Source organism: Dermacentor silvarum, chromosome 1 (genome assembly GCF_013339745.2).
Source record: "Dermacentor silvarum isolate Dsil-2018 chromosome 1, BIME_Dsil_1.4, whole genome shotgun sequence".
Lineage (NCBI taxonomy): Eukaryota > Metazoa > Arthropoda > Arachnida > Ixodida > Ixodidae > Dermacentor > Dermacentor silvarum.
This window is the reverse complement of record NC_051154.1, coordinates 424,808,918-424,831,876: the sequence shown is the minus strand read 5'-3', so window position 1 is coordinate 424,831,876 and position 22,959 is coordinate 424,808,918. Positions and strand designations below refer to the sequence as shown.

General features: G+C 47.4%; 1 protein-coding gene across 2 annotated transcripts; it reads right to left on the bottom strand.

The window, feature by feature from the left end:
- Nucleotides 1-710: 710 nt before the first annotated feature.
- LOC119437660 (cyclin-dependent kinase 9) lies at nt 711-22,742 on the bottom strand. Of its 2 annotated transcripts, XM_049660760.1 has the most exons (7): nt 22,535-22,742; nt 22,211-22,292; nt 21,957-22,047; nt 20,202-20,264; nt 18,052-18,218; nt 15,102-15,509; nt 711-2,004 (listed from the first exon to the last, which is right to left on the bottom strand). In XM_049660760.1, the coding sequence occupies exons 1-7, from the start codon at nt 22,657-22,659 to the stop codon at nt 1,720-1,722; spliced, it is 1,221 nt and encodes a 406-aa protein (XP_049516717.1). In that variant the 5' UTR covers nt 22,660-22,742; the 3' UTR covers nt 711-1,719. The 2 variants fall into 2 exon arrangements, with proteins under 2 accessions (XP_049516717.1, XP_037560582.1); XM_037704654.2 differs by lacking the exon at nt 20,202-20,264 and having other exon boundaries at nt 22,535-22,739.
- Between the last annotated feature and the right edge of the window lie 217 nt (nt 22,743-22,959).

Below are 22,959 nucleotides of genomic sequence, written 5' to 3'. Positions count from 1 at the left end.
CGGCAAGTGAATGAAAACAGTACAGACATCTTTTCACCTCCTCTTTTTAAATGCGCTGCTGATCATTTCTGCCTTGCGTTTTCGTGAGAAGACCGATAGCACAGCGTCAGGCTTTAGGCATTGCCTATTGAGCAGCATGCTGAGGATTTTCAGCACAGCCAGGCTGGTTACATAATCGTTGTCGACACAGTGGTCCACGCAAATGAAGTCATTTTTTAGAGGTCTCCAAGCTGGGCGCGATTGGCTGACAGGCAGGTATCCAAAGTTTACGCACCTTCTTGTCTCTGGGAAACGTGTGCGACGGTGCGTCACAACCGACGATGCTGTTATAACAGCAATGTCTGGGCATTTTCTTTCACCGCGACGAACGCGTCAACACCGAGCGACGACTGCGGCAAGGCGCATGTAAGACGCACTATCTGTGTGAAGCACCGACGGGGATAATGTTTCAGACGGACCACGTGCAAAGATCGCCGAAAGGGTTTAAACAAACGCTGCAAGGGACTGACACCCCCGGAAACACTGCGACAACTGTGGCCGACCTTGGCCGCACGCGCGCGGGTGGGTGTTACGTCAAATTTCAGCTTCTGCCGACGGCCGCTTGGAGGCAAGGTGCAACAGAAAATCGAAAAAAAAAAAAAGATGTTTCTCGTTTTTTTTTTTTTTTTTCAAAGCAGCTTGTATTCATGTTCAACTTTTGTTCCGACGCAAAAAAACCACACGCCAACTTTTGTGTCCGTATCCCTTTAATTCATGCTAACAAAACAAGCCTGAATAACAGCCTGTCTAATGTGGCAATGAAATACTGCTGTAGGCTGCCTGCACCACGCAATGGGAAATGAAAACACCACTGAGAACAGGGTAGACAGCAAGACCAAGATAAAAAATATAATCTTTATATTACAACTGGTCTCGGTCCCCTCGAGAAAAATCCATGCCAAGTATACGGGACTAAAAAAAAACTGACAGCAAAAAAACGCTCACAAAAAGAATAAAAAATTGACCTTCGCATGCACTAAAAATGGTCTGCACTTGTGCTGCCTAGTGCAACTTCGGAAAAAGTCATCACAAATACAGCTGGGTATCGACATGCTGGCACGTAGTTGTATGTGTGCAGCCAAACATACATGCATGTCTGACTGCAGTCATCTCTGCTTCCAGAGAGTGCACACAGTCATCTCTGCTTCCAGAGAGTGCACAATTGCAGATGTGCGCAAGCGCAGGAACGGTACTCTGCCATTAGATGGCAGAGTACCGGTACAATTACGGTGCCCAGTACGATGCCAGTCCATGGTGGCATCTGTCCGATGGGCGACATCAATGCACATACATTGTTCTGCACACCTAGCGAGAGTATAAACATGCTCCCTCGCAAAATGTAGCCATGTGCAGCTAGTTGTAAATACTGAGCGGAAAATGGCAAGGCATGCAGTTAGCTGTGGTCACGATTTCAAGTGTCACAGTTGCTCGAGCACGGAGGGTGCTCCAATTCTGCAGCTGCACAGGCACTAATGGCTCCCCACTAGGGGCAACACTGGCTGCTGCGTCCAGAGTCTCACAGGTGGTCGAGAGAGCTCTTTGGAAAATGATACTGCTTCCACAGACCTATATTTTGGTGACACACAAGGGCCACGTCAGAAAGTCTGCAGACACAAGTCTGGAGAAGCACACCAGATGGAAAGATGGAGGGGAGGGCTAGGCACAACAGCTGGGCTCGGGTCAGAAGACGCGGTCGTGGTACTGCCCGTCGGAGGCTGAAGGCACCTTGGGTGGGTGGTGGGGCCCCTGTGGCGGCTGCTGCTGCATTACCCGACGTCGTGGGGGTGCAAGGTACTCAAACATGGACTGCGTGTGCTGTGACAGCATCTTGGCCAGGTCGCATGGCATTGGGTCTGTCCAGAAGAAGTCATGGTTGAGCGCACTGTCGCTGTCGCACCGCTTGCTTGGGTCAAGGTGCAGCAACTTGTCCAGTAGGTCCAGTGCATAGGGGTCCTTCACGTATGCCTGCAAGTGGACAAAGAAGGCCTTGATTACATACTGCACAGGTGCTGAAGTTATAACGCCAATATGCCCACGAGTGGTCCCGTAAACTTACAAAACTGCAAAACCAAACAACCTGAGAGTAGGGCCTCAGGTAAACGAAGTCATCGCGCAAACTAGAAAAAAAAAAAGAGAAGAATGTGCTCTTACTCCCGCATTCGGTGCAAGAAGTGTGGCACACACCTCAGCCTCAACAAAGAAAATAATTGCTTGAATGAGTTTCATTTAAGATAGACTTTTCACGTATTGCTTGAAACAACACATTTCAAGTCCACCAAGTCCCACTGATTCCATTTGGAATCATTAAATAAGTTTTGATTGAAAAGTGTGAGTACAGATTTTTAAATTTTTTTTATCTACCACGATCATGCACACCTCAAATTGTTAAGACCAATTTTTTACATTGAACAGAATTAATTTGGGCCTGAAAGGGTTAACCCTTTGTGAGGCGCTATTTTTTCATTACATTTTTTTTCACTTAGAACCTGAAAAACGACACATAGGATGACTTAAAAATTGTTTGACACAATTTTTAATAAATTCTGCACAACAATTATCGTAAAAAAAGTGGTACATATATGTACCACTGTCTTTATTACAGGGTATGAAAAGTGGTACACATTTGTACTGCTGTCCTCTGGTGGTATCAATAAAAAAAAAAGAGGTTGAACAGACATAATATATAAAAATTAATTGTGCTGTTCACTTGTGAAATGGTCCGAAGCATTGTATGCGAGAAAAGACGCAAAAAAAAAAAAACTGCACGTTTTTTATTTCTTGCTTTTCAGGGCTGCCGTTATGTCATACAGGGCACTGCATGATTACAAGTAAAGCTTCTAGACATGGGATATCAGACCGGTACTCGTTAATTATAGTGCACTTGTAGAATTGACTACACACGCACGCAGGACAATATGTGCTTTAACCCGGAATCGCAAGTGGCCCCTTCAGACACTTGACATGCTTCACCGCGTAACACTGCTGTGCGACGGAGAAGCTGAGTGCGCTACAGTGTGATGTTATCGCAAGTGCCTCGTCGAGATAACGATAACCCACCGAACCGGGCCCGTGCGATCGGGGGAGTGTGTAAGCAATGGGGAGTCCCTAGGAGAATTGGGGAGAGTTGGCAAGTGTGTACACCCAACCTGGGCGACTTGATCGGTGCGATAGTTGCCCAGCGAGGCCTAAGAAACCATGCCTGAGAAAGGTTAATTGAAAATACCAACTAAATATGGGAACGAAAATGTATGTTTATGGTTGGAACGAGGGTTCACTTAGTAAGCCGGTACAATAAAACAGTTACCAGGCATGTTTACGCAGCGTTCTCGATAGTTTCCTTGGGGCCACAACAGCGGGTAGTGAATATTCAACAAGGCAGCAAGAGACTCAGTATGCGCGCCACATGGCGTGAGGAAAAAACAGAAAACAAGTTTCTAAAATACTTCGGTAGATGGCACAACTAGTAATAGTGGCGCCAATTCAAACCATTTATTTGGTATAGGAGTTTGAATCAAGGCAAAAAAGTGGTACATATTTGTACCACTGTCCCACAAAGGGTTAGAGGGGTCCTGAACCACCCCGTGGGCTCGGCGAAAAAACACAGTCCGTCAACAGCATGCACTGCTGTAAACATCTCAGCCAAATTTTGCAGTCGTGCGCGGTGTGTGGAGCACACAAGCGGAGTGCGAAATCACTTTTTCTCAAACACTTTTCAAACAAGGCATTCTCCTCACCCATTTTGAAGCTCCCGGTGCACTGCATCGTCATGTGCAATATTCAAATATATGCCTGCTATTGGCCAATAACTGACCTCAATCAACAAGGGTGTTTGAATCAGCTCGCTTCTTCCGGTTACTGGGCCCTCTTCGATTATCCGTCCCTGACAGTCCCACACTGCCCGAAGCAGTGCTTTCAGCCAATCAGCGTTGCGTGTGCAGCTTCTCGGACAGTCCAGGACTGTCAGAGACGGGTAATCGAAGAGGCCCACTGTGTGGACACAATATAATAGTAAGGTCAGACGACACGTACGCTTGATAGCGCGCGCTCACTCCTGGCTAGGCACTTTGGTAGACAACGCTTCAAAATGTACCAATTTGGATGTGGCTACTATCCGTCGGTCAAGCTGATGCAGGACAATGCTAGTCTACACTACGTAGCACGGCCAGACTGGAGCACATGAGCGCAAGCGTACACTCCAGCCCCGTTGTGCACATAGCTAACGTTCCACGCAGTTTCATGTATCGTATAGACTCGTGTAAGGGCCGTACTTTTTTTTTTCACACAATTTTTGACACAAGTTGAGGTGCAGCCTTTACACGGGACAGAACCTCGACTTGTGCACACCCCGGATGTACCATTGCATCAGAGGTCAATGCACAACTCTCGCCATCTAGTAGCTGCACACAGAAGTATGCAGCACACGAAATTCGTCGATGGGCACACACGGCATCAGGCCACTGTTGTGCCTGGCAGTCCTTCAGGACAAAGGATGCCTCACCGACAGGCGTGCAGCTGTGGAGTGCTGTTCACGCTTCGTTTCTCGAGGCCGGGGAACGTCGCCGTCACCTGGGACTAATGGACGAGCAATTAGACTCCAGGCTGAATGAGAAATCGGCCTCGTGCGTCGCTAAAATGGCAACCTCGCTCTTGGTGTGTTTCCGTGAAGCACCAGCACCCGCCCGGACTACGACGGGGCTCGGCGGTAGGTTCTGCGAAGGTCAGTCTCCTGATTGACAAGCTGACCGTAATGGAGAGGTCACCAATTCTTCCAAGGTGCCAACGTCAAGCATTTCCATGGGAACAGCTTCGACATTTGGTTCCCAAGGCGCCACCAGTTGCCTGGTATGCGGGGGCGATCGAGCAACATTGGAGGCGGAACGCTGCCATCTGATGGACGGGATTTTGCAAACAGTCAAGGACTGTGAATGGCTGAGAAAAACCACAGTGAAATTCCTTGACGAGTGAAACGGGGAAATGAACTGATAAAAACCAGGGAGTTGAATGTTGCGACGACGCTCGGAGATGAAAACGCTAGGACATTCAAAAACGGACATGCAGACGGCTTCAAGAATCATGGAGCCCTTCATGTAAAATACCATGTACAGTTGTATATAAAACCCTTTTCTGATCTCTCTGGACCTCTCCTTCCCCTGGCACGGCACCATCCATGGAACCTTCGTGGTCACACGGAACCCCCGACATCGCAACAGTGGCTGGCAGCTTATAGGATCGGTCGGTGTTGGCCACATCGGTGTGGCGAGTGCTAAGTGTTTGCTCCTCTTTTCGCCAGACTCATTAGCGCAGGTACTAGTCGGTAGTGGCGTTTGGTGTTAGTGATTTTGTCTCACAGACCAAGAATATAGTGTCTCGGGGGCTGAGTTACTAGGGGGAAGAAACACAGGGTGCACTGTAAACATAGATAAGAGTAAAATCCTAGAACTCCTCGAAAGTTGTGAGCTGATGGGCATTTTGGTTGGCCCTGCAAAAGGCAACAATTGGAGTTTTTACAGAATGAGGAGGTGAGATCGGAGGAGGCCGGAAAAATTTTGTCTTAAGGAAGGAGCGCGAAGAGCAAGAAATTCTGCAATCTCCTGATAGTAGCGATAAGGACGAGCTAGGTAGAGCCCAAGTTTGCTCTTCATGTCGCCAGAACACTATTACAAGTAGGCAGTTGCTAGGAGAGTAACTGTTTTCTGGCAGGCACCATTTTGAAAATTCACCTTCTTTAAAGAGCGAAAATTTGTTTTAAGGAAGGGTAAATTTTGAAGGCAAACGAGATCGCTATGGAGAAATTAAGTGCAGGACCTCCTCCTAATTTACGAGGAGTTGGGCATTTCCGCCGGCTCTGCAAAAAGAAGGAAGGCAGTTATCAACGTCATGAAGGCAGAAGAGGTGACGGTCGAGGAAGCTGACAAGGATAGGGAGATGATTGAGGAAAGGAAGCAAAAAGCAGAGTGCGAAAAGCGCGAGCGCGAAGAAACAGAGAAGCGCAAGCTTCTGAAGATGGAAGAGATTGAGCGGAGAATTCAGACGCTTAGATGACAGATTGCGCGACGCTAGCTGCACACTTTCAGGACAGACGAGGATATACTTAATTTTCTCGCTGGTTTTGAACGAGTGTGTGAGAAAGCGGGTGTCAGCCGGGCCTTGTGGACCGAGAGAATAGAAGCGCTGCTCCCGTTTGCTGTTGCTACGTGTTTTAAGAACTGCTTGTCCGATCAGAAAGCACGAGACTATGACAGGGCTAAGAGGGCTTTGTTCAGGCACTTTGGTGTGGCATGTCAGGCCGACTGTGAAGGCCAAAAGAAGAGAGAAAAGGCCAAGCCTGTCGAAGTTAATGCTAACACTGAAATGGCTAGATTAGAAAGCTTTGAAGAAGGTGCGACTCAAGTGACGCACACACAAAGCGAACAGAGTGGCGATTATCCCAATTCAGAAACAGAAGGCCCTTTAGGCCAAGTGTGCACGGCGGCGGAAATTTTCAGCCAGCCTGCCAGACGAGGTCACCTATTGATTTTCGAATAGGTCGGAGCAAATGTTGGAACAACGAGGAGAATCCTTCTCCAGTAAGGGAGTACCAAGGGCAAAAGCACGTGAGCAGACTCAAGAGACTAATAGGATCCCTATTGAGCAGCGGTCAGAGGACCATGGAACGATTCCAGAGATAGCTGCTAGCAGTGACGAGTGAACTGTATCAGTAGCCGGCAGCGAGGGGAAGACAGTTGCTGAACAGAGCAGCAGTTTTCCCGCTTCAGAAATGGAGGGTTCTTTAGGCCAAGTGTGTATTTCAGCTAGCCTGCCAAAGAAAGTCGCCTATTTTTTGGATAGGTCAGAGCAGATACTGAAGAAGTAAGCGCAAGACGAGAAAGGCGGACGCAATCGAGGCGCTTAGAATGAAACGTGCGAAGCGCCAAGGCGACAGGGGCAAATGCGCAAAGGTCAGGATCCAGCCAGAGATGAAAAAGCGAAGGAGGGCAAATCCCAAGCATAGGTGTTTGCCGAGATCGGGGTTCGGTGGTACTCACGCAGTGAAAAAGAGAGTTTCGCGAAGATTCAGGTGTGGTACCCGTCGCCTAACCGCATCGTGTACAGCACCTTGTAAGCAGAGAGAAAAAGGGAAGCGTCCGGTATGCCGCCACAGTAGCCGATCACCCGCAGGGGCAAAAAAAGGCAACAGCCTAGGAAAGAAGGGGACAGTGCTCGCAAGGGTCTAATGCATCCCCCTCCCAGCACTTGGAGGCTGCTGTTCTAAAGTCGTAGCTATGAGGTGCGTCAGGCGAATTAGCGGTCTTTGCCTTCTTCGTGACCGCAACTTGCGAAAACCCAGGAATACGCGACCCCCTCGAGCTCTGAAAGAAAAGGGTGCATTGGGGCCCGACAATAGAGAAATCAGCAAGACGAGTTGCGAATAGTTTTGTCTTTTGTATTCACTTTACGAGAGATTAGTTGCGTGCTGAACGTTTGATAGGCGTAAGAAATACCGCATTTTTTTAGTTAGGTTGTTAGCTTTTTCGGCTCGGGTTTTCACAATTTCAAGGGGAGTGCTTACGCGATGACAGCTATAGAATTAGAATGCAAACAGTGTCAGGGTTGCATATAGCTTGGAAGGTCACGCGCAAGTTGATGACCTACACCTTTTGCGCGAGTTCACAACAAGTCATGTTTTGTTTGACAGGAGTGCTTTTTTCGAGGCACGCTTTGTAAGTTGCGTTCATGATCTTTCATTGTCACTTCTTTAAGGATACTTTTGAACTCAGAGTTTTACGAAATCTGAGTTAGACAGAGGACACTGTTGGTCTCTTCTGATCGTGGTTGAGGCAGAAAATTTCATTTAACTTGATGTTTGCTTTCATTAAAACGTGACAGCTGAACGCTCGAGAAAGGATAGTGTCAGTGTTTCATTTTTCAAAATTTTCTAGGAGATGTAGGCGGAATATATAGAAAACCTCAGTGTAGTTTTGATTGCGACTTGTTTTAGACACTTCATGCGAGTTTTCATTAGGATAAGACGTTCTTTTCGGATTTCGCAACTAATAATAACGCTGTATCAGGTTAGATATTGGTTATTCTGCAGTCTAGTTCAGCTGATTTTGAAAAGTGTCGGATGGTTGTTCCCAGACGCACATAGAGGGTACCGTGTCTTAGAAACGGGTTGCATGGATCGCTTTAAGCGATGGTTTACTCTGAAGATTTCTCGTCAATGTATTATGTAAGTGTATGTCGCATAGATACAGCCACCTGCTCAGATGGAGCATAGCTTTAAAGCAGCACAATTTAGAAGTGCGTTAGAGGAAAGGCAGAATAAGTCAGGCCTTCTGAGCCAATATGGGCACGTGGTAAGTCGTAGATGGTTTTCTCATTTGTTTATTTGGCATTTTCGGCATTATGTAATGATTATGTTGCTATCTTGTGCTAAGTGTTACGGACTTAGCACTATGAATTACTGAAGGCCAGTTCTTCCTTCGCCTTTCTGATCTGTGGAAGCTCTAATTCATAATTACTTAGCTTCATTACATAAACCCAGTTGGTGTCTACTTGTGAGGACACATCATCGGAAGTTTCTTGGTACTTGTCCGGATCAACGTGCACCTTGCGTTTCAAGGTTTTATTTTTGATAGGGGGTTGTCAGATTATTTGAATTAGTACAGTCTGGCGATGAGAGTTGCTTGCATGTGGCGCTTGCGGCATTGTGTAAGGCTGACAAAGGTCGCTCCTTGGAGCTTGTTATCTAGCATTTCTGCAGTCCAGTCAGAGCCCACCTCTCGAGAGGCCTTTGGCCAGAAGATGCTCCCTCTTGGCAGCTGTGGTCCTATGACGTTGAGCAATACAGGCATCAAGTCGGCCGAGCTGCATTGAACAATCAACTCCCGATGCACCATCTGGCGGCGGGGGTGCTTTCGGGACAAAGGATGCCTCACCGACAGGCGTGCAGCTGTGGAGTGCTGTTCACGCTTTTATCTTTTCTCGAGGCAAGGAAACGTCGCCGTCACCTGGGACTAATGGACGAGCAATTAGACTCCAGGCTGAATGAGAAATCGGCCTCGTGCGTCACTAAAACGGCAACGTTGCTCTTGGTGTGTTTCCGTGAAGCACCAGCACCCGCCCGGACTACGACGGGGCTCGTTGGTAGCTTCCGCAAAGGCCAGTCTCCTGATTGACAAGCTGACCGTCATGAAGAGGTCACCAATTCTTCCAAGGTGCCAACGTCAAGCATTTCCATGGGAACAGCTTCGACATTTGGTTCCCAAGGTGCCACCCGTTGCCTGGTATGTGGGGGCGATCAAGCAAAATTAGAGGCGGGGCCCAGGGGACGGCACCATCTGATGGGCGGGACTTTGCGAACGGTTAACGACTGTGAATGGCTGAGAAGAACTACAGTGAAATCCCTTGACGAGTGAAAGGGGGAAATGAACTAATAAAAACCAGGGAGTTGAGTGTTGTAACGATGCTCGGAGATGAAAGCGCTAGGACATGCAAAGACGTTAGCATGTAGACGGCTCCAAGAATCATGGAGCCCTTCATGTAAAATACCGTATTTATTCGAATCTAGGCCGATAGTTTTTTTCAAATAATCACATACGAAACTCTAGGGTCGGCTTAGATTCGAGGATTTTAAAAAACGCGCCAGTTTTTAACTGAAACTGATAAATATGGTGCATATTTAGCGCCATCTAGAAAAGTCAGTATCGCAGCCGCTACTAGCCGCGCCAGTAGCCAGCTGAAGTACACGAGCGACGTCGCCATTTTGACCTGCGTCGTATCGGTAGTATCGGTACAGTGCACTAGAAAATATTGGGTAGTGGAAGAAGCGGCGGCCTCGGCGCGAGGCATATTGTGTAGAAGCTCACCAGATGGCGCGCGCGCTCACTTCCCGAGCACCGGCTGAGGGAGTCCGCGGCAGAGCGCAGCAGGCGAGTGCGGCGGCACAGAGTTTCAGAATGCTGTGCTCATTTTCCTCATGCCAAATATGTCAGTATGATTTTATGCAAAGAACCCAAGATCTGTAGTATGGGATGGCAGGGCACGGTTCGTACCTGCAATGTATGTTATCGCGATGCATGCACTTCGTGCTGCATCGACAGACATTTAGCATCAAAATTTCACTTTTTTTTACCCAGTTGCACCAGTCACAAGTCCCGTTCGAAACATAGAAAATACATTTGTATTGAATAGGATTTACTAGACAGTGACTCTAACCAAGTAAGGGTATGTATTAACCCGACGTTTCGGAGCCACTTCGGCTCCTTCTTCAGGGGGTATTCTTCGGAGGTTGCGGTGTGCAGCGAGATGTTTTGGTGTTGGTGACCTAGAGCGGGGGGTCTTTTCTTCTTTTCGCCGTGTCTCCAGGGCCATGGACATACACAGAGGGTAGGATGCCCTTCACGCGGTTTATATTACGTCGGGCTAATAAATACCCTTACTTGGTTGGAGTCACTGTCTAAGCCCTAATAAATTTTTCCAACCAGCAGGTAATTCTGTCGAAATATTTAGCTTAAAATTTCTAATGAATGCATGCATACTGCTGCATTCTTCTATCATTATGATTTAGGCAAGCGATGAACATGTGCATTTCAGGAGCATATGAGCCGCCTGCAGACAGCTTTTTTTTTTTTTTTTCAGTATCAGTCGGTAGGGGGGAGGCATTTTCAAGAAACATACTGCAACAGATGAGTTGCACGGTAGAGAGTACACAATACCATTTCACATACTTATGTACAGCGGCTCAACTTCATATATCTTGAGGTCACCCGACTCTTTGGAATGGTTTAAGGACCTCACAAAAAAGTGCAGCCGTTTGGTAACATGAAAAGCTACAACCTTCACCATCAAAGATTCTGTATGGCTGGCGCACCCTATCCGGTCTTGTTGGTTTCTCTTAAGAGTAATAACATCTTAACACTCTCATGATGCAGCTCCTGTGCACTGAATGTGGCTGTGAAAAGGTTTTCTTATCTTTGAATAAACCTGAAAAGTTATCCGGTTGGATACAGTAGGCCACCATTGTCTCGCAGCCTGGTGTACTGAGCTGCAGCAAGACTATTGATCAACATCCTCCTTCTTTGGGAGAAGCAATTTGTGGCATTCATCGCACTCCAATTTCAACAAAAACTTCCTGGCAACATTACCATAAATGTAAAAAAATGAGCCGGTCGTCACTTTTTGCTTGAAAACATGGAGACATGGTCTGGTGCAGGGCCCTAGCTGCTTTTGATACCCTGCAGTGGGAATGTTATCATCAAGAAGGCATTGGATTATGTCAGTTTTACCAGGCTTTGGGCCTTCTATTATGTCTGGCTCAAGGATTGCTGTAAGAACACCAGGCCAGCATTCCCATTAGCAACAGATCTGGCAAGCTCATAAATACTTAGGCAAGACACACTGCAGTAATGAGAAACTGTTGAGGTATTGGAATCGCTTGACTGCCGTGCTATACCGAAGAGATTTTGAACTGGGTTCTGACTCAGCTTTGAGGTCATTAAGTACTCGTAGCTAACATTATTTGTCATGTAGGTCAGCAACGACAGAACGCTTGCAACTGCGACTGTCAGGCCAACAGCAGTAGATGCGGACAGGAAGCCACCTCGACCACCTACATGCAGCTCCCATTCGGTCAGGCACGTCAAAAACGAAAGAAGCTTTTCCACAGAAGCAGATTCTGGCCGCAGAGCTTGGCTTGGAAGTCTGGATCTCATTATTTCAATGACGTCTCGGATCATCCTGCAACAAAAAATGCCCCAAAATTTATTTTCTGGTATCCACACTGTTTACGATCGTTTGAAGATTATGCTGGGGCACTGTCACATACAGGCAGTCCTTGCCATCCGCACCACCATCTGGGGATGATGACTCATGAACGTCGCGACGAGACAAACGCACCTTCTTCGTGCGTACAGCTGGGCACACTGCAACGCGTTTTCTCTCTGGTCTTCTCTGACGCATTTCCTTTGAGAGGTAGGATGGCAAATCGGGCAGGAGCGTGGGCACCGCGGCGTCGGTCAGCGCCGGTGTCCCTCGACGAATCCTTACTTCCTCACCGTTGATGAAGTGACCACGCAGTTGAAGTCTCGTAGAGTGGCTTATCTTTGCAGCGAAGATTTCTCTCCCATTGTTTCCGCCGGTCATTGTCTTTAGGCACTCCAAAAAGAGGCAACGTGCGCTCATTTACTTCTCGAAAACCAGGATACCCTCAGTCCCTCACTTGCACCCGGGCGCATAGCAATGCGTATCGCTTTTTTTCTTCTTCTCTTACATTATCCAAAAAGCGACAACAGGGCAGCATCGAACAGAGAAACGGTCACGCTCGGCACTTTCAGTAGCTTCACTTGCAAAAACACGAAAAGCACGCGGGCTTGTAACACCAAGAACGACGAGGTGTTGCAAGCTACGCGAGCAGCGCGGGCTCCAACCGGCACGTTCTCCTCGGGAAGAGCACACTAGCGCCCCTAGCGGAGTCTTCGCTCTTGGCTTCACACTGCCTGTGCGCCCAGCCCTCCGCTCTTTCCACTACCCAATACTTCTAGTTCACTGTAGTATCGGTATGGTGCAGCATCGGCGCGCGGTGTGGCGTTATCGTAATGGCACCAAATGGGCGATGCCACTATAGTGCCGCTTTCTAAACGAATACTGTATTTTCTCGAATCTAACGCGCACTTTCAACACTACCCTAAATCTGCGTCGGCATTTCAAAATGGCCGCCTCGCACGCGCGTCGTGCCTAGCTACCGTAGCATGCGGAAGCTTCCTCTGTGTGCTGCAGTACACGTGCTTAGGCAATAGTCTACCGTCTGTCTTCACGTTCTCAGCGTCTGCTCTATCTATCAGCATGAAGTACCAAGTTCATCATGATGCCGCATTTAAAAGGAAAGTGATCATCTGTGCGGAGACGGACGGAAATCGGGCCGCATCACGGGCATTCGGAGAATCCGAAACTTGCGAGCGGGACTGGCGCAAACAGAAGGAGAGGATTTTCGCCAGCAAAGCAATGCGGAACGTTTCAGTGGACCGAAGCAGGACGTAATCTGCGACGATCCACTCCGGCGATACGATCAGGCTTGGCCCTATCTTGAAAGCAATCTGCGACTGGTAAAGTCTGCCGCGCGCCGTGTTTTCGCCGCGTTGAAGCGAGAGGCATGCTAGCACGAAGGCGCGCTTCGTCTCCAGCGTTTTGACAGTTCGTTTCCGCGGTCAACGAGCGAGGTGTGTTCATGTTTGCTTGAGCGCGCGTGACACCGTGCTTGTTAATAGCGGTCTACTAATTTGCTACCGCATTCGATGCATCGCCTTTCGGGCGAAACTGCGACTTTTTTTATTCATCGCAACATCAGTGCATCGGGAGGAAATCTATTTTACCAAATTTTTCCTCACGGAAAACGGGCGCGCGTTACAATCGAGGAAGCGTGAGAATCGAGTAAATACGGTAGTTGTGCTAGCTGTAGAGGCGTCGTCAAACGTTCAAACTGGGCGGAACTTCGGCATCGGTTTGTCGTTGGAGGGGGCCACAGGAGATGGTTTTTGCGTGCGCCGCAACGTGCGCTCCTTCCAAAAATGCAGCATCTCTAATGCGCTAAGATAGCGACGAGGCTAGCAGCGATGGTGACAGAATGAGCTCGGCATGTTCAAATTTAATAAATGCTGTTTCATTTTGCGAATGCTGTCCTCGCTTTTTCGTTCGGCCTACATTCGAGGTAAGATTTTTTTCTTTTTCGTACTTCGAACTTTAGGGGGGTCGGCTTAGAATCGGAGTCGGCCTAGATTCGAGTAAATACGGTACCATGTACAGTTGTATATAAAACCCTTTTCTGATCTCTCTGGACCTTTCCTTCCCCTGGTACCTGGCACGGCACCATCAATAGAACCTTCGTGGTCGCTCGGACCCCCCAACTTCGCAACAGCACCGAGTGGTGCTGTTGCGCACCACTCGGTTGTTGCGCACCACCAACTTCGCAACAGCACAGAAAAATTCGTATCATCCGGAAATTCGTATTAGCCGTAATCGAAACATCGAGATTCCACTGTACAAGATTGCAGTTGCTGGCAGAGTAGAAGCCATGCCCCCACCCTCCCGCGCTGCCTTCCCGCTTTCCTCCTTTCGCATGGGAGATTGAGTCGCCAGTTCCCCTTGCACCTGGTCGGAAGACACGCATTTGGTGCCGCAGCTAAGCTGGATCAGTGTTTTTTCAAGCTTTTCAGTACATGAAATGGTTGATGTTCCTGTAGTGAGTTTTCACGTGGAGTCCACATTCTGTAAACTTGACAAAACTCACTAAAGAAATGATAAATCTTAATATTTTTTACAGCTGTACACTTTCAATGATTCCAAAGATGCAAGAAATGTGGTGAAAGCAAGTTTTCAATCAATAGGGTAAAGTGGCGTCGGGAAGGGTTAAACAAGCGGTCTGCAGATTTTTGAACAGTGGTCAGAGTCTGGCCCTTGCAGAGTTCCTATAGAACATTCGGCTCAAAATTCAAGGAGTGAGGAAACACATCTTATTTGTACACATACACTGGAAATTAGTGAAATTTTTTTCTTAGCTCCATTTCTTGCCGCTAAGCAGCTGCTGAGCTGGAGTTGGCTTCAAGTTCTTCAGATGGCTTTTCAATTTTGACTTTTCCCTTGTAATGACATCAGTCCCCTTCCGGCATGATGGTTACTATAGTTTCCGGCTTCAGCCAAAGATACTCGCTGTGTTATAGCCAAATGGCTGAAGCTTACTTTTCGCCATGCATTTCTACAGTCTATAGGAATCGGAAATGGAGCCACGACGGCTGCAGTGTGCACTAGCAAAACAACAAAATGGCGGCACGCCAAGATTGCTTTATCTGACTTCGGCAATTTAAGCAGGCTTGCCGTTGGTGGCTGTGGACACGCCACTGGAATTATTACGCGACACGAATCTTTGAAATGCTTCAAAACATGGATCGTGCTGGCACTCTTGTTACCGGTGTGCTCGGGAACAAGAGTGCTGCATGTCGCGATTTCCCTGCTCCAGTCGTCAGTCACTTGTGCTAATCCTTTTCCGTTGCAGCTGTAGATCAGAGAGAAACAAAGGGAGGTGCGCTTGCCTTCAGCCGTTCTTTGACCTTGCGCTTCTGTCCCTTGGGCAGGTTGAGCTTGGCATACAACTCGAGCTTCTCCACACCGGGCCAGACGTCGGGTGTGAGTGAGCCGCACAGCTGGCTGATGAGGCTGATCTGGTGCTGCTCCGTGTTGCCCTGCATGATGGGCGAGCGGGTCCACATCTCGGCCATGATGCAGCCAGCGCCCCACATGTCCACGGGGGGACCGTAGTTGCGCTCCCCCAGCAGCAGTTCAGGGGGACGGTACCACAGCGTGACCACCCGGTTGGTGTAACGGTTGGGCTGCCCAGTCTTACTCAAGGAGAAGGCCCTGGCGAGTCCAAAGTCGGCCAGCTTCAGCACACCAGCCTTTGTGATGAGGATGTTGGCGGCCTTCATGTCACGGTGCAGGATCTGCATGGGAAACAGCACAATACGATGAAACGGCACAGCTAAATCTAGTGTTGAAAATTCTGGCACAGTATTCTCACTCATTCACTTTCAGGGACACAGTCATTTCGCAAGATTTTACGTGACTAGTATGGTACAGACCGGCGTCTATGGGTGACCGCATGCTTGCCACTGCACCAGAAATGTTACCGCCTGTACGCGCCGACGCACCTAGTGCTGGACATGTAAAAGTAACAGTATACACAAAAGCGAATGACCAAGAATATCTCATTCGGTCATTTTATTTGCAACCCTTGCTCCACACCAAATGTTCAACATGCCATTGGCACAGGTTCTGTATACTCAACCTTTTTGTGCAGCAAAGGGAGTCGCTTCTCATAAACTCAAACTCAAGCCACAGTAGCTCAGTGGCTATGGCGTTGTGCTTCCGAGCATGACGTAACAGGTGTAATTTACTAATGAACTTCTGAACTATTACATGTGCCCCTTATGGTAATTAATAGAAGAATTATATTAGCATAATTTCCAGTCTACACACCTACAGTCACGTGGGCCACTAGTAAGGTCACAGCGGTTATTCAAGTTAGCAACACAAGTGAACCACAAAGATAAATGAAGGTTGCAACATGCTTTGTCAAAAAAATCAATACCAAATAACATTTTCGAAAAATTCAAGCACTCCTAATCATTTCTAAGTTTGTGCAGAAATTGCAGTGCCCACTTTTCCACCAGAATCTCGTTCCATAGGGGAAAGAACTAGCAGGGAACATGACATCACATGGCAAGCATTCGCAAGCCAACACTTTGTCAGGCCATTTCCTTTGTCTTGCCTTCACTTGGTGGAGAGGATGCAGTGTCTGGTTCCCCAGTAGGCTTTGAACATTTTCTCCCAATATGCTTGTGCAACTTGTGGGCTCCTTGTACGTCAGCCCGCGTGGCGTTGGTAAATCCCCCAAAGGTGTGCTTCACGACATGACATGATGGTGTGCAGGGAGAAACCCACCGCATGTTTGAGCACCGTGCCGAAGGGCCAGGCCGGCTTCTTGCCGCACGTATGAAGCTCCCTCCGAGGAAAGAGACATGCCTTGGACAGTAAAATCATTTACTGAGTAGAATACTACGCAACCCCTCAAGACACAATACTGCTCTTGAATGCACAGAGCACACCCAGTGACCACTGAGCCTAACAGCGCAGAAAGGCAGGTGGCGTGTCGCACTGAACAAGCTCGTCAACAAGGGCCAAGGTGTATTCGAAAACCCTAACTAGAGCCTGCCGCCATTCACTCTGGTTAGCGACGGTTTGGACACAAGGAGTGTGATGCACCACGAGCGCCTATGAGAAGTGCAAGTGCTGCAACGCAGACCGGCTCAGCAGGCCACAGTGACGCAAGCTGACAAGACATGCAAATGTCCAAAGACTGGAGCGTTAGGTCAAAGCAATGAGTGGTCACATATTTTGCTGCTCGCCTTTCGTGTTCGGCACTCATTTTTGTTGCCACAGCTCCCTCCAATGCCACGACGCACCCCCAAGTGACGCCCCATAACCGAACAGACCGATATCACGAGCAGTTTCACTATGCCAACACTGTGGCAGCCCCGGGCAGTGCATTGTGGTCCCAGTCTTCACTCGGCTCTGCTTTCACAGCCTTCCTATCAGCATACAAAGGCGAATAGACTTCATGCTTGACGACGGTTGGGCTTACTTGCTGCATGCTTGCTACAATACCAAAAGGAATAAAGGCATCAAATGTCACACCTTTCCAACCAAAAAAGAAGAGCGGGAAGAATGGATCCGGAATATCAGCAGAGCTGTGAAGAAGCAGATAAGGTGCTTTTTTTTTGTGCCTTCCTTTGCTTGATTCCTAGTAGTATGTACAAACTTATTATTCAGTGAGATATGTAGAGTGGTTGTCAGCTTACATCGCGTAGAAAACTCGCAAGTACTTGACGCATGTTCATTCGCTGCCTCATTAGTTCGGATTTCAAGGGACCAAAAAAAAAAAAATGACGAAATTAAACGACTGTCAAATTATTGATTGTATCGAGAAAACAATAAACAAATGCTTACTATGTCAACACACTTATTTACCGAATGAATCAGCAAATCCTGTTTCTATTTTGCATAAAAGCAGAGCGGAAGCTGCAATTCTCATCCCGTGACTGAGTAGCCCTTACAGCTGCGAAGGCCTTGCGACTTCTTTCACAGCGCGGCCACACATCTTCATCTAAGACACGCTTTTCACTACCGCGCACACATTCCAATTATTCTTTTCGCCAGTGCACTGGTCACCAACAGACAGTCTGTCCATCACAATGCAGCCGGCACTCTTCATCCTCGCCTGCTTTGCACCAAGTAAAAGCAAAACTGTTTGCCTCAACAGCTGGGGACAAAACTTCCTCTATGGGAAGAAACATATCCATAGAGGAGTTGAGGGGCCAAAAGTAAGCCACGTGGCGCTGTCTCGGTGTGAGCACTTCGGTGAAAACAATGAGAAATGTTCATCCAGTAACAGCCCTTCGAGCAAGCACACTTTCTTGTACCCACCTTGTTGCTATGAATGAAGTAGAGGCCATTGAGAAGCTGCTGCATAACCTTCTTGATCTCACCCAGTGAGAACTTGACATTGATGTTGCTGAGCAGACCTGCCAAGTCATGCTCGCAGAAGTCAAAAACCAAATAAAATGTGGCCTTGCAGCGGTTGAAAGGTGTTGCTGCAAAGGACAAAAAAAAAAAAAAAAACAGCCAAGGTAAAAAACCACAAAATGCAACAGCCCTAACACGAAAATATTACGCTCATGTTACACACACATACATACACAAAAGAAGGCGCGCACCTATGTCACTGCTGCCATTGGTAGCAAGAGACAGCCGGTGCACTGAAAACCTGCCTCTGAATGTAGTTCTGCGCATACCTAATGGCACAGTGGTGACTGAATGGTTCCCCAATATGGTGGTGGCTGTGACGTCATGTGCAAACCAGCTGCACACAAGGGGTGCAACAATCCAGTGGCGAACAAAGACTTACTGGCTGATGAACTTCGTCCTGAAGCACACCAGAAACCCAAGCATGCTTGGAATTTCTAGTATGCTTCCCTCACTGAAAGAAGTAAAACATTTAGACATTGTGTTTAACCCTTATTGCAGGATGTCCTAATAATAATCTTATTTTTATCATGATGTGACCAACTAGAACCATTGTACTGCGATAGAAAATTTGTTTTGACGTTACAAAATTTGTTTTGATGTTACACACAATCTCTATTGCAAAAAAAATAAAAAAAGGGACTTGCAAACTTGCAGCAACGTGCACATGTGGATACATTTTTAGCAGAAAACAAAAAAATGTGGTTTATATTAAATTTTGTTTAAATATGAATACGAGGAAAATGCATTACTTGCTGAATGTGATTCAAGACAAATTGATCTTGACTGTTGAACGAAGCTGGGCTTCACACTTGGAGCATTCACTTCAGAAAATTTGCACTGCGGCTTCTTTTGTCTCAAAGCGCTCAGTTGTGCTTGAGGATAAGTGTGCTCATTTTGTGCCGTGCAAGAGGAAACAATTACTCTAGCATTTTAGCGCAGAAGTAGGTTCCATACTTCCAGCGGTAACTCGTGCATTACAGTAAGGTCGAAAGCTGAGCGAGTTGGTAGTGATGCATCCACAGAATGTCAAAGGGACAATGTTCTTACTGCAGAAATTTGGACAAAACTGACAGAAGTCGAGATGCACACAAGCACTTGTGTGGATGTCGGTTCATGTATGTTCTGTCTCAAGTTTCTGAGCTAAGAATGAAAAAAGAAATCCAAGGACAGCTAAGTACTTCTTACGAGTTGTGAATGCAAAAGCATTAATGTTCAAGTGAATGCCGCTGAGCGGTCCTTCAAGTTACGAGCTCCTTGCGGTCAAACGAGCGCATTCAGACATTGGGCGTGGTTTCATTTGGCCTTACCAAGGCGCAGTTAGAACGCAGGCAAGAGCTTGAGCGGACAATGCGTGGGTAACACAGGCTTCCGAGAGCGAGGGTGATTTGGTGTCGCGGCAATGCTCTCTCCCCTCACGCAACACCTGGCATGCACACTGCTGCAGCAGGCTTTCCCTTTCGCCCACTCTGCTCCGTGGAGGTGCGCTCATGGAGTGGCGTCACAGTCAACGGGAATTTAGGTGCCATTTCGCTGCTACAGACGCCCGCTTTTTCGCTCCACGAGCCATCTGACGCTTTCGCATGAATAAGCCTATAAAATTCTGAATTTATTTCTGATCTCTTCTGACATCCGAAGGTGGACACGGTACTGAAGGAACCCCTTTCTTTACTTGGATAGCTTCCTCAACCGATTTACTGATCAGTCTTTTTTTTTAGTAGCTTCTTTTCAGCCCTACACAATGCAGTCCACATTGAACACTGTCAGGGGTACGAGCTTCTGTGTAGGTTCTCGACAGCTGTTCACTGTATTACTTTTATACAGTACACACCATTCACTCAAAATACCTTTCACAAATTTCACCTGCTCAGTGATAAAAAGTAACCCTGGTGCACATTGTTGCATTTTTGCAACCTAGCAACTTTCCACCACTGCGAACAAATTATTTTGACGTTATAACACTGCTCAGTGTCTACTGAATAAAAAAAATGTAGACAACTAAAGATAATTTCTTTTGCTTCATTGTGCCCAGAAATTAACTTACAACTTACCTGAAGAACTGATGCGATTCTCATGAGGTGCCTGCCACGGTTGTCTGGGTTTAGCTTTCGCCTCTGTAGTACATATGGCAACACATTATGAAGCGATATTCGAAGTGATGTTGCAGAAATGCAACAACACGCAGAGAAACGTTACGAGCACTTGGTTTCGTTGCTGTTTTTTGCTGTTGTCTGGGGGAACACTATGTGTGAGGCTAGGGCTGAAGGCAAACTCCGGAGCTAGCCACACACAGTTGTTTCACAGTACTTCCCAAGCGGTAGCGCGTGTAATTGCAGCTACGTTGGATTCTCGCGAATACGTCAACTAGCAGTGTCAATTCTAACAATGTTTATTGCTGCGAGCGATAAGTAACACTTGTAGAGGGATGTCGACTCTGTAATAAGTAATATAAATAAGCTTGCCTCGATGCGCGCAATACGAACGAGGTCACTCGTGGGTTGCGGCAGGTATCCGGCAGGTTCGAGGTTGGGTGGGGCACCAGAGAGCGAGTCTCCCCCGGTAGCGCTCTTTTATTCCTTTTTTTACCTTTTGGGAGAGGAATGTCCTAATCACGAGTCGGATACCTTTTTCTTTCCCGCGAGTCGGGGGGAAGAGTGCGCGCGTTGCGAGAGAGAACGGGGAGAGAGCGTAGTGCGCTTCCCCCATGTTTACGCCGGCTCTCAATGCATCCACAATGTGCAAATGCAACGACGTAAGCGGGAGGAAATGGATGCGTGTGCTCCCCACAGTTGCAAATATGCAACATTGTGCAGTAAAGGGTTAAGGTCAACAGAATGCTTTAGGCACTACGGAGAAGGGTGGGGAAAAATCTTAGATACAAATCGGAGAACAGGACAGCTGGATGAGAGCCAAGAATAACAGAGTACTCAGACAACAATGAAGTGTCTATCAAGTGTTGTTCCTGCCTTTTGTTCCTATTTGCCTGTGAACCGGCTTGCATCCACTATACAATGTTCCATTACAGTTCAAAGCTTGAACTTGGAATTCTATTCAACGTTGTAAAAAAATCCATATAAAGACAATCCTGCAGAATATAAATGAAGGAATGATGTGCTTTGCAGAAAGCTATGTGAGCCTATGCACTACCCACCAAACACGAGGCAGTCAATGGTGGGTAGGAGCAACAGCCAGCATCATCAACATATGATCCACCATTGAACCACCTCTATTATTTACACATACAAAAAGCGAAGCAGGAATGCTGTTCTCCCAAAAAGTCCCCAAAACACAGCACACAGGCCTTATGAATAGGACAACCTGCAACGTCACTGTCCTTGTTTATGGGAGACTGTGTGAAGGACCCAGTTCCAAGGTGTAAAGAACATGTAACGCCAATGCTGCTAAGTATGAACATTACTTTGTATTCCCAAGTGCAATAGTAATTTTTTAAGCCTGAACCCTATGCGAGTGATTTTGTGTCCGACTACACAAACAAACAACATTGCATCTGCTCTACCAAATCTGTCAACTCAGGCCGCTTGTCTTGGCTAAACATTTAGTGCACTACAGTTGTGTGCACTGTTCCTTCCTCCACCTGGCCTTTACGCGAGACAAACCGTCCACGTGTTCGGGTCATTCAACCCGCTTGAGGTAGAAAGCAACGACTCCACTGGAGCCGGAGCAGTGCGTACCAGCAGTTTTCATTACATCCACCAAAGCGGCACGAACGACTCCCACGTTTTTGCAACGTGGAATCGCTCGCGTCGCCAAAATGCCTCTTTAGAGGAGCCCTATCATGCACTTACCTTTTGTGCGACAGATCTCGATCAGGTTGACCACGTTCTCGTGCTTGAGGAGCTGCAGGATCTTAATCTCACGCAATGCCGTAATGGGAAACTGGGCCAGAGAAACGCGACAAGCGGGGTTTTGAGCCCACTGCACGGCGCAGGCATACGACTCATCGCAAGCGACACAACGGCGTTGTTGCCTCACTTACGTGACACGAGCACACCACGAATTCGAGCCAAAAGAAGTACAAGAAAACGATGCGGCCACTTACGCCTTCCTTTTCGTTTTCCATGAGCACCTTTTTGAGGGCGACCAGCTTTTTTGTCTGTTTGTGTCCGGCTTTGAACACCTCGCTGCGAAAAACATGGAGGTAGGTATTACAGAACACGCAAACAAAGAACAAAAAAAAAAAAAAATCACGTGGCAGAATATATACAGTACGCGCCTAGTGGCTACCAGCACTGAAAAAAAAAAGTAAACTTAGAACCGGTTCGTCGTATTATGCGCAACAATAATGTTTTCGACCGACAGTGTTCCACGCTACGTCGTCTTCTTCCACGATGCGACTCGCAAGGGAAGAACAGAAAAAGCTCACCCGAACGTTCCCTGACCGATCTTGGCGATCTTCTCGTACTTGGCGACATCGTCGCAGTATGGGAATTCGAAATCCTCGAGTTTGTTCACGAGCTGCTGTTGCTGAGTGCTCGTGTTCGAGCTCATGTCGCTCTCAAAGAACGAAGGCCATACAGCGCGCTCAGTTCGATGCACAGATGACACAGGTCTCGTGTGGTTTGTTAGAAACTACACGTGACCTGCCTCCAATGTGCGTGAATGAACAAGAAATTCGTCACGCAACGTCATCGTTTGCTGCTATAAATATATCTTGTTATAAATAATCGAATGCATTAAAAAATGCATTAAAACGTCTAATTTATTGTTGTATTACCAACTAAAAAGAACGTATAGTTTTTTTTAATTGATTATTAAAAATGTTGCAAGTGCTCAAATTGTCCATTGTAA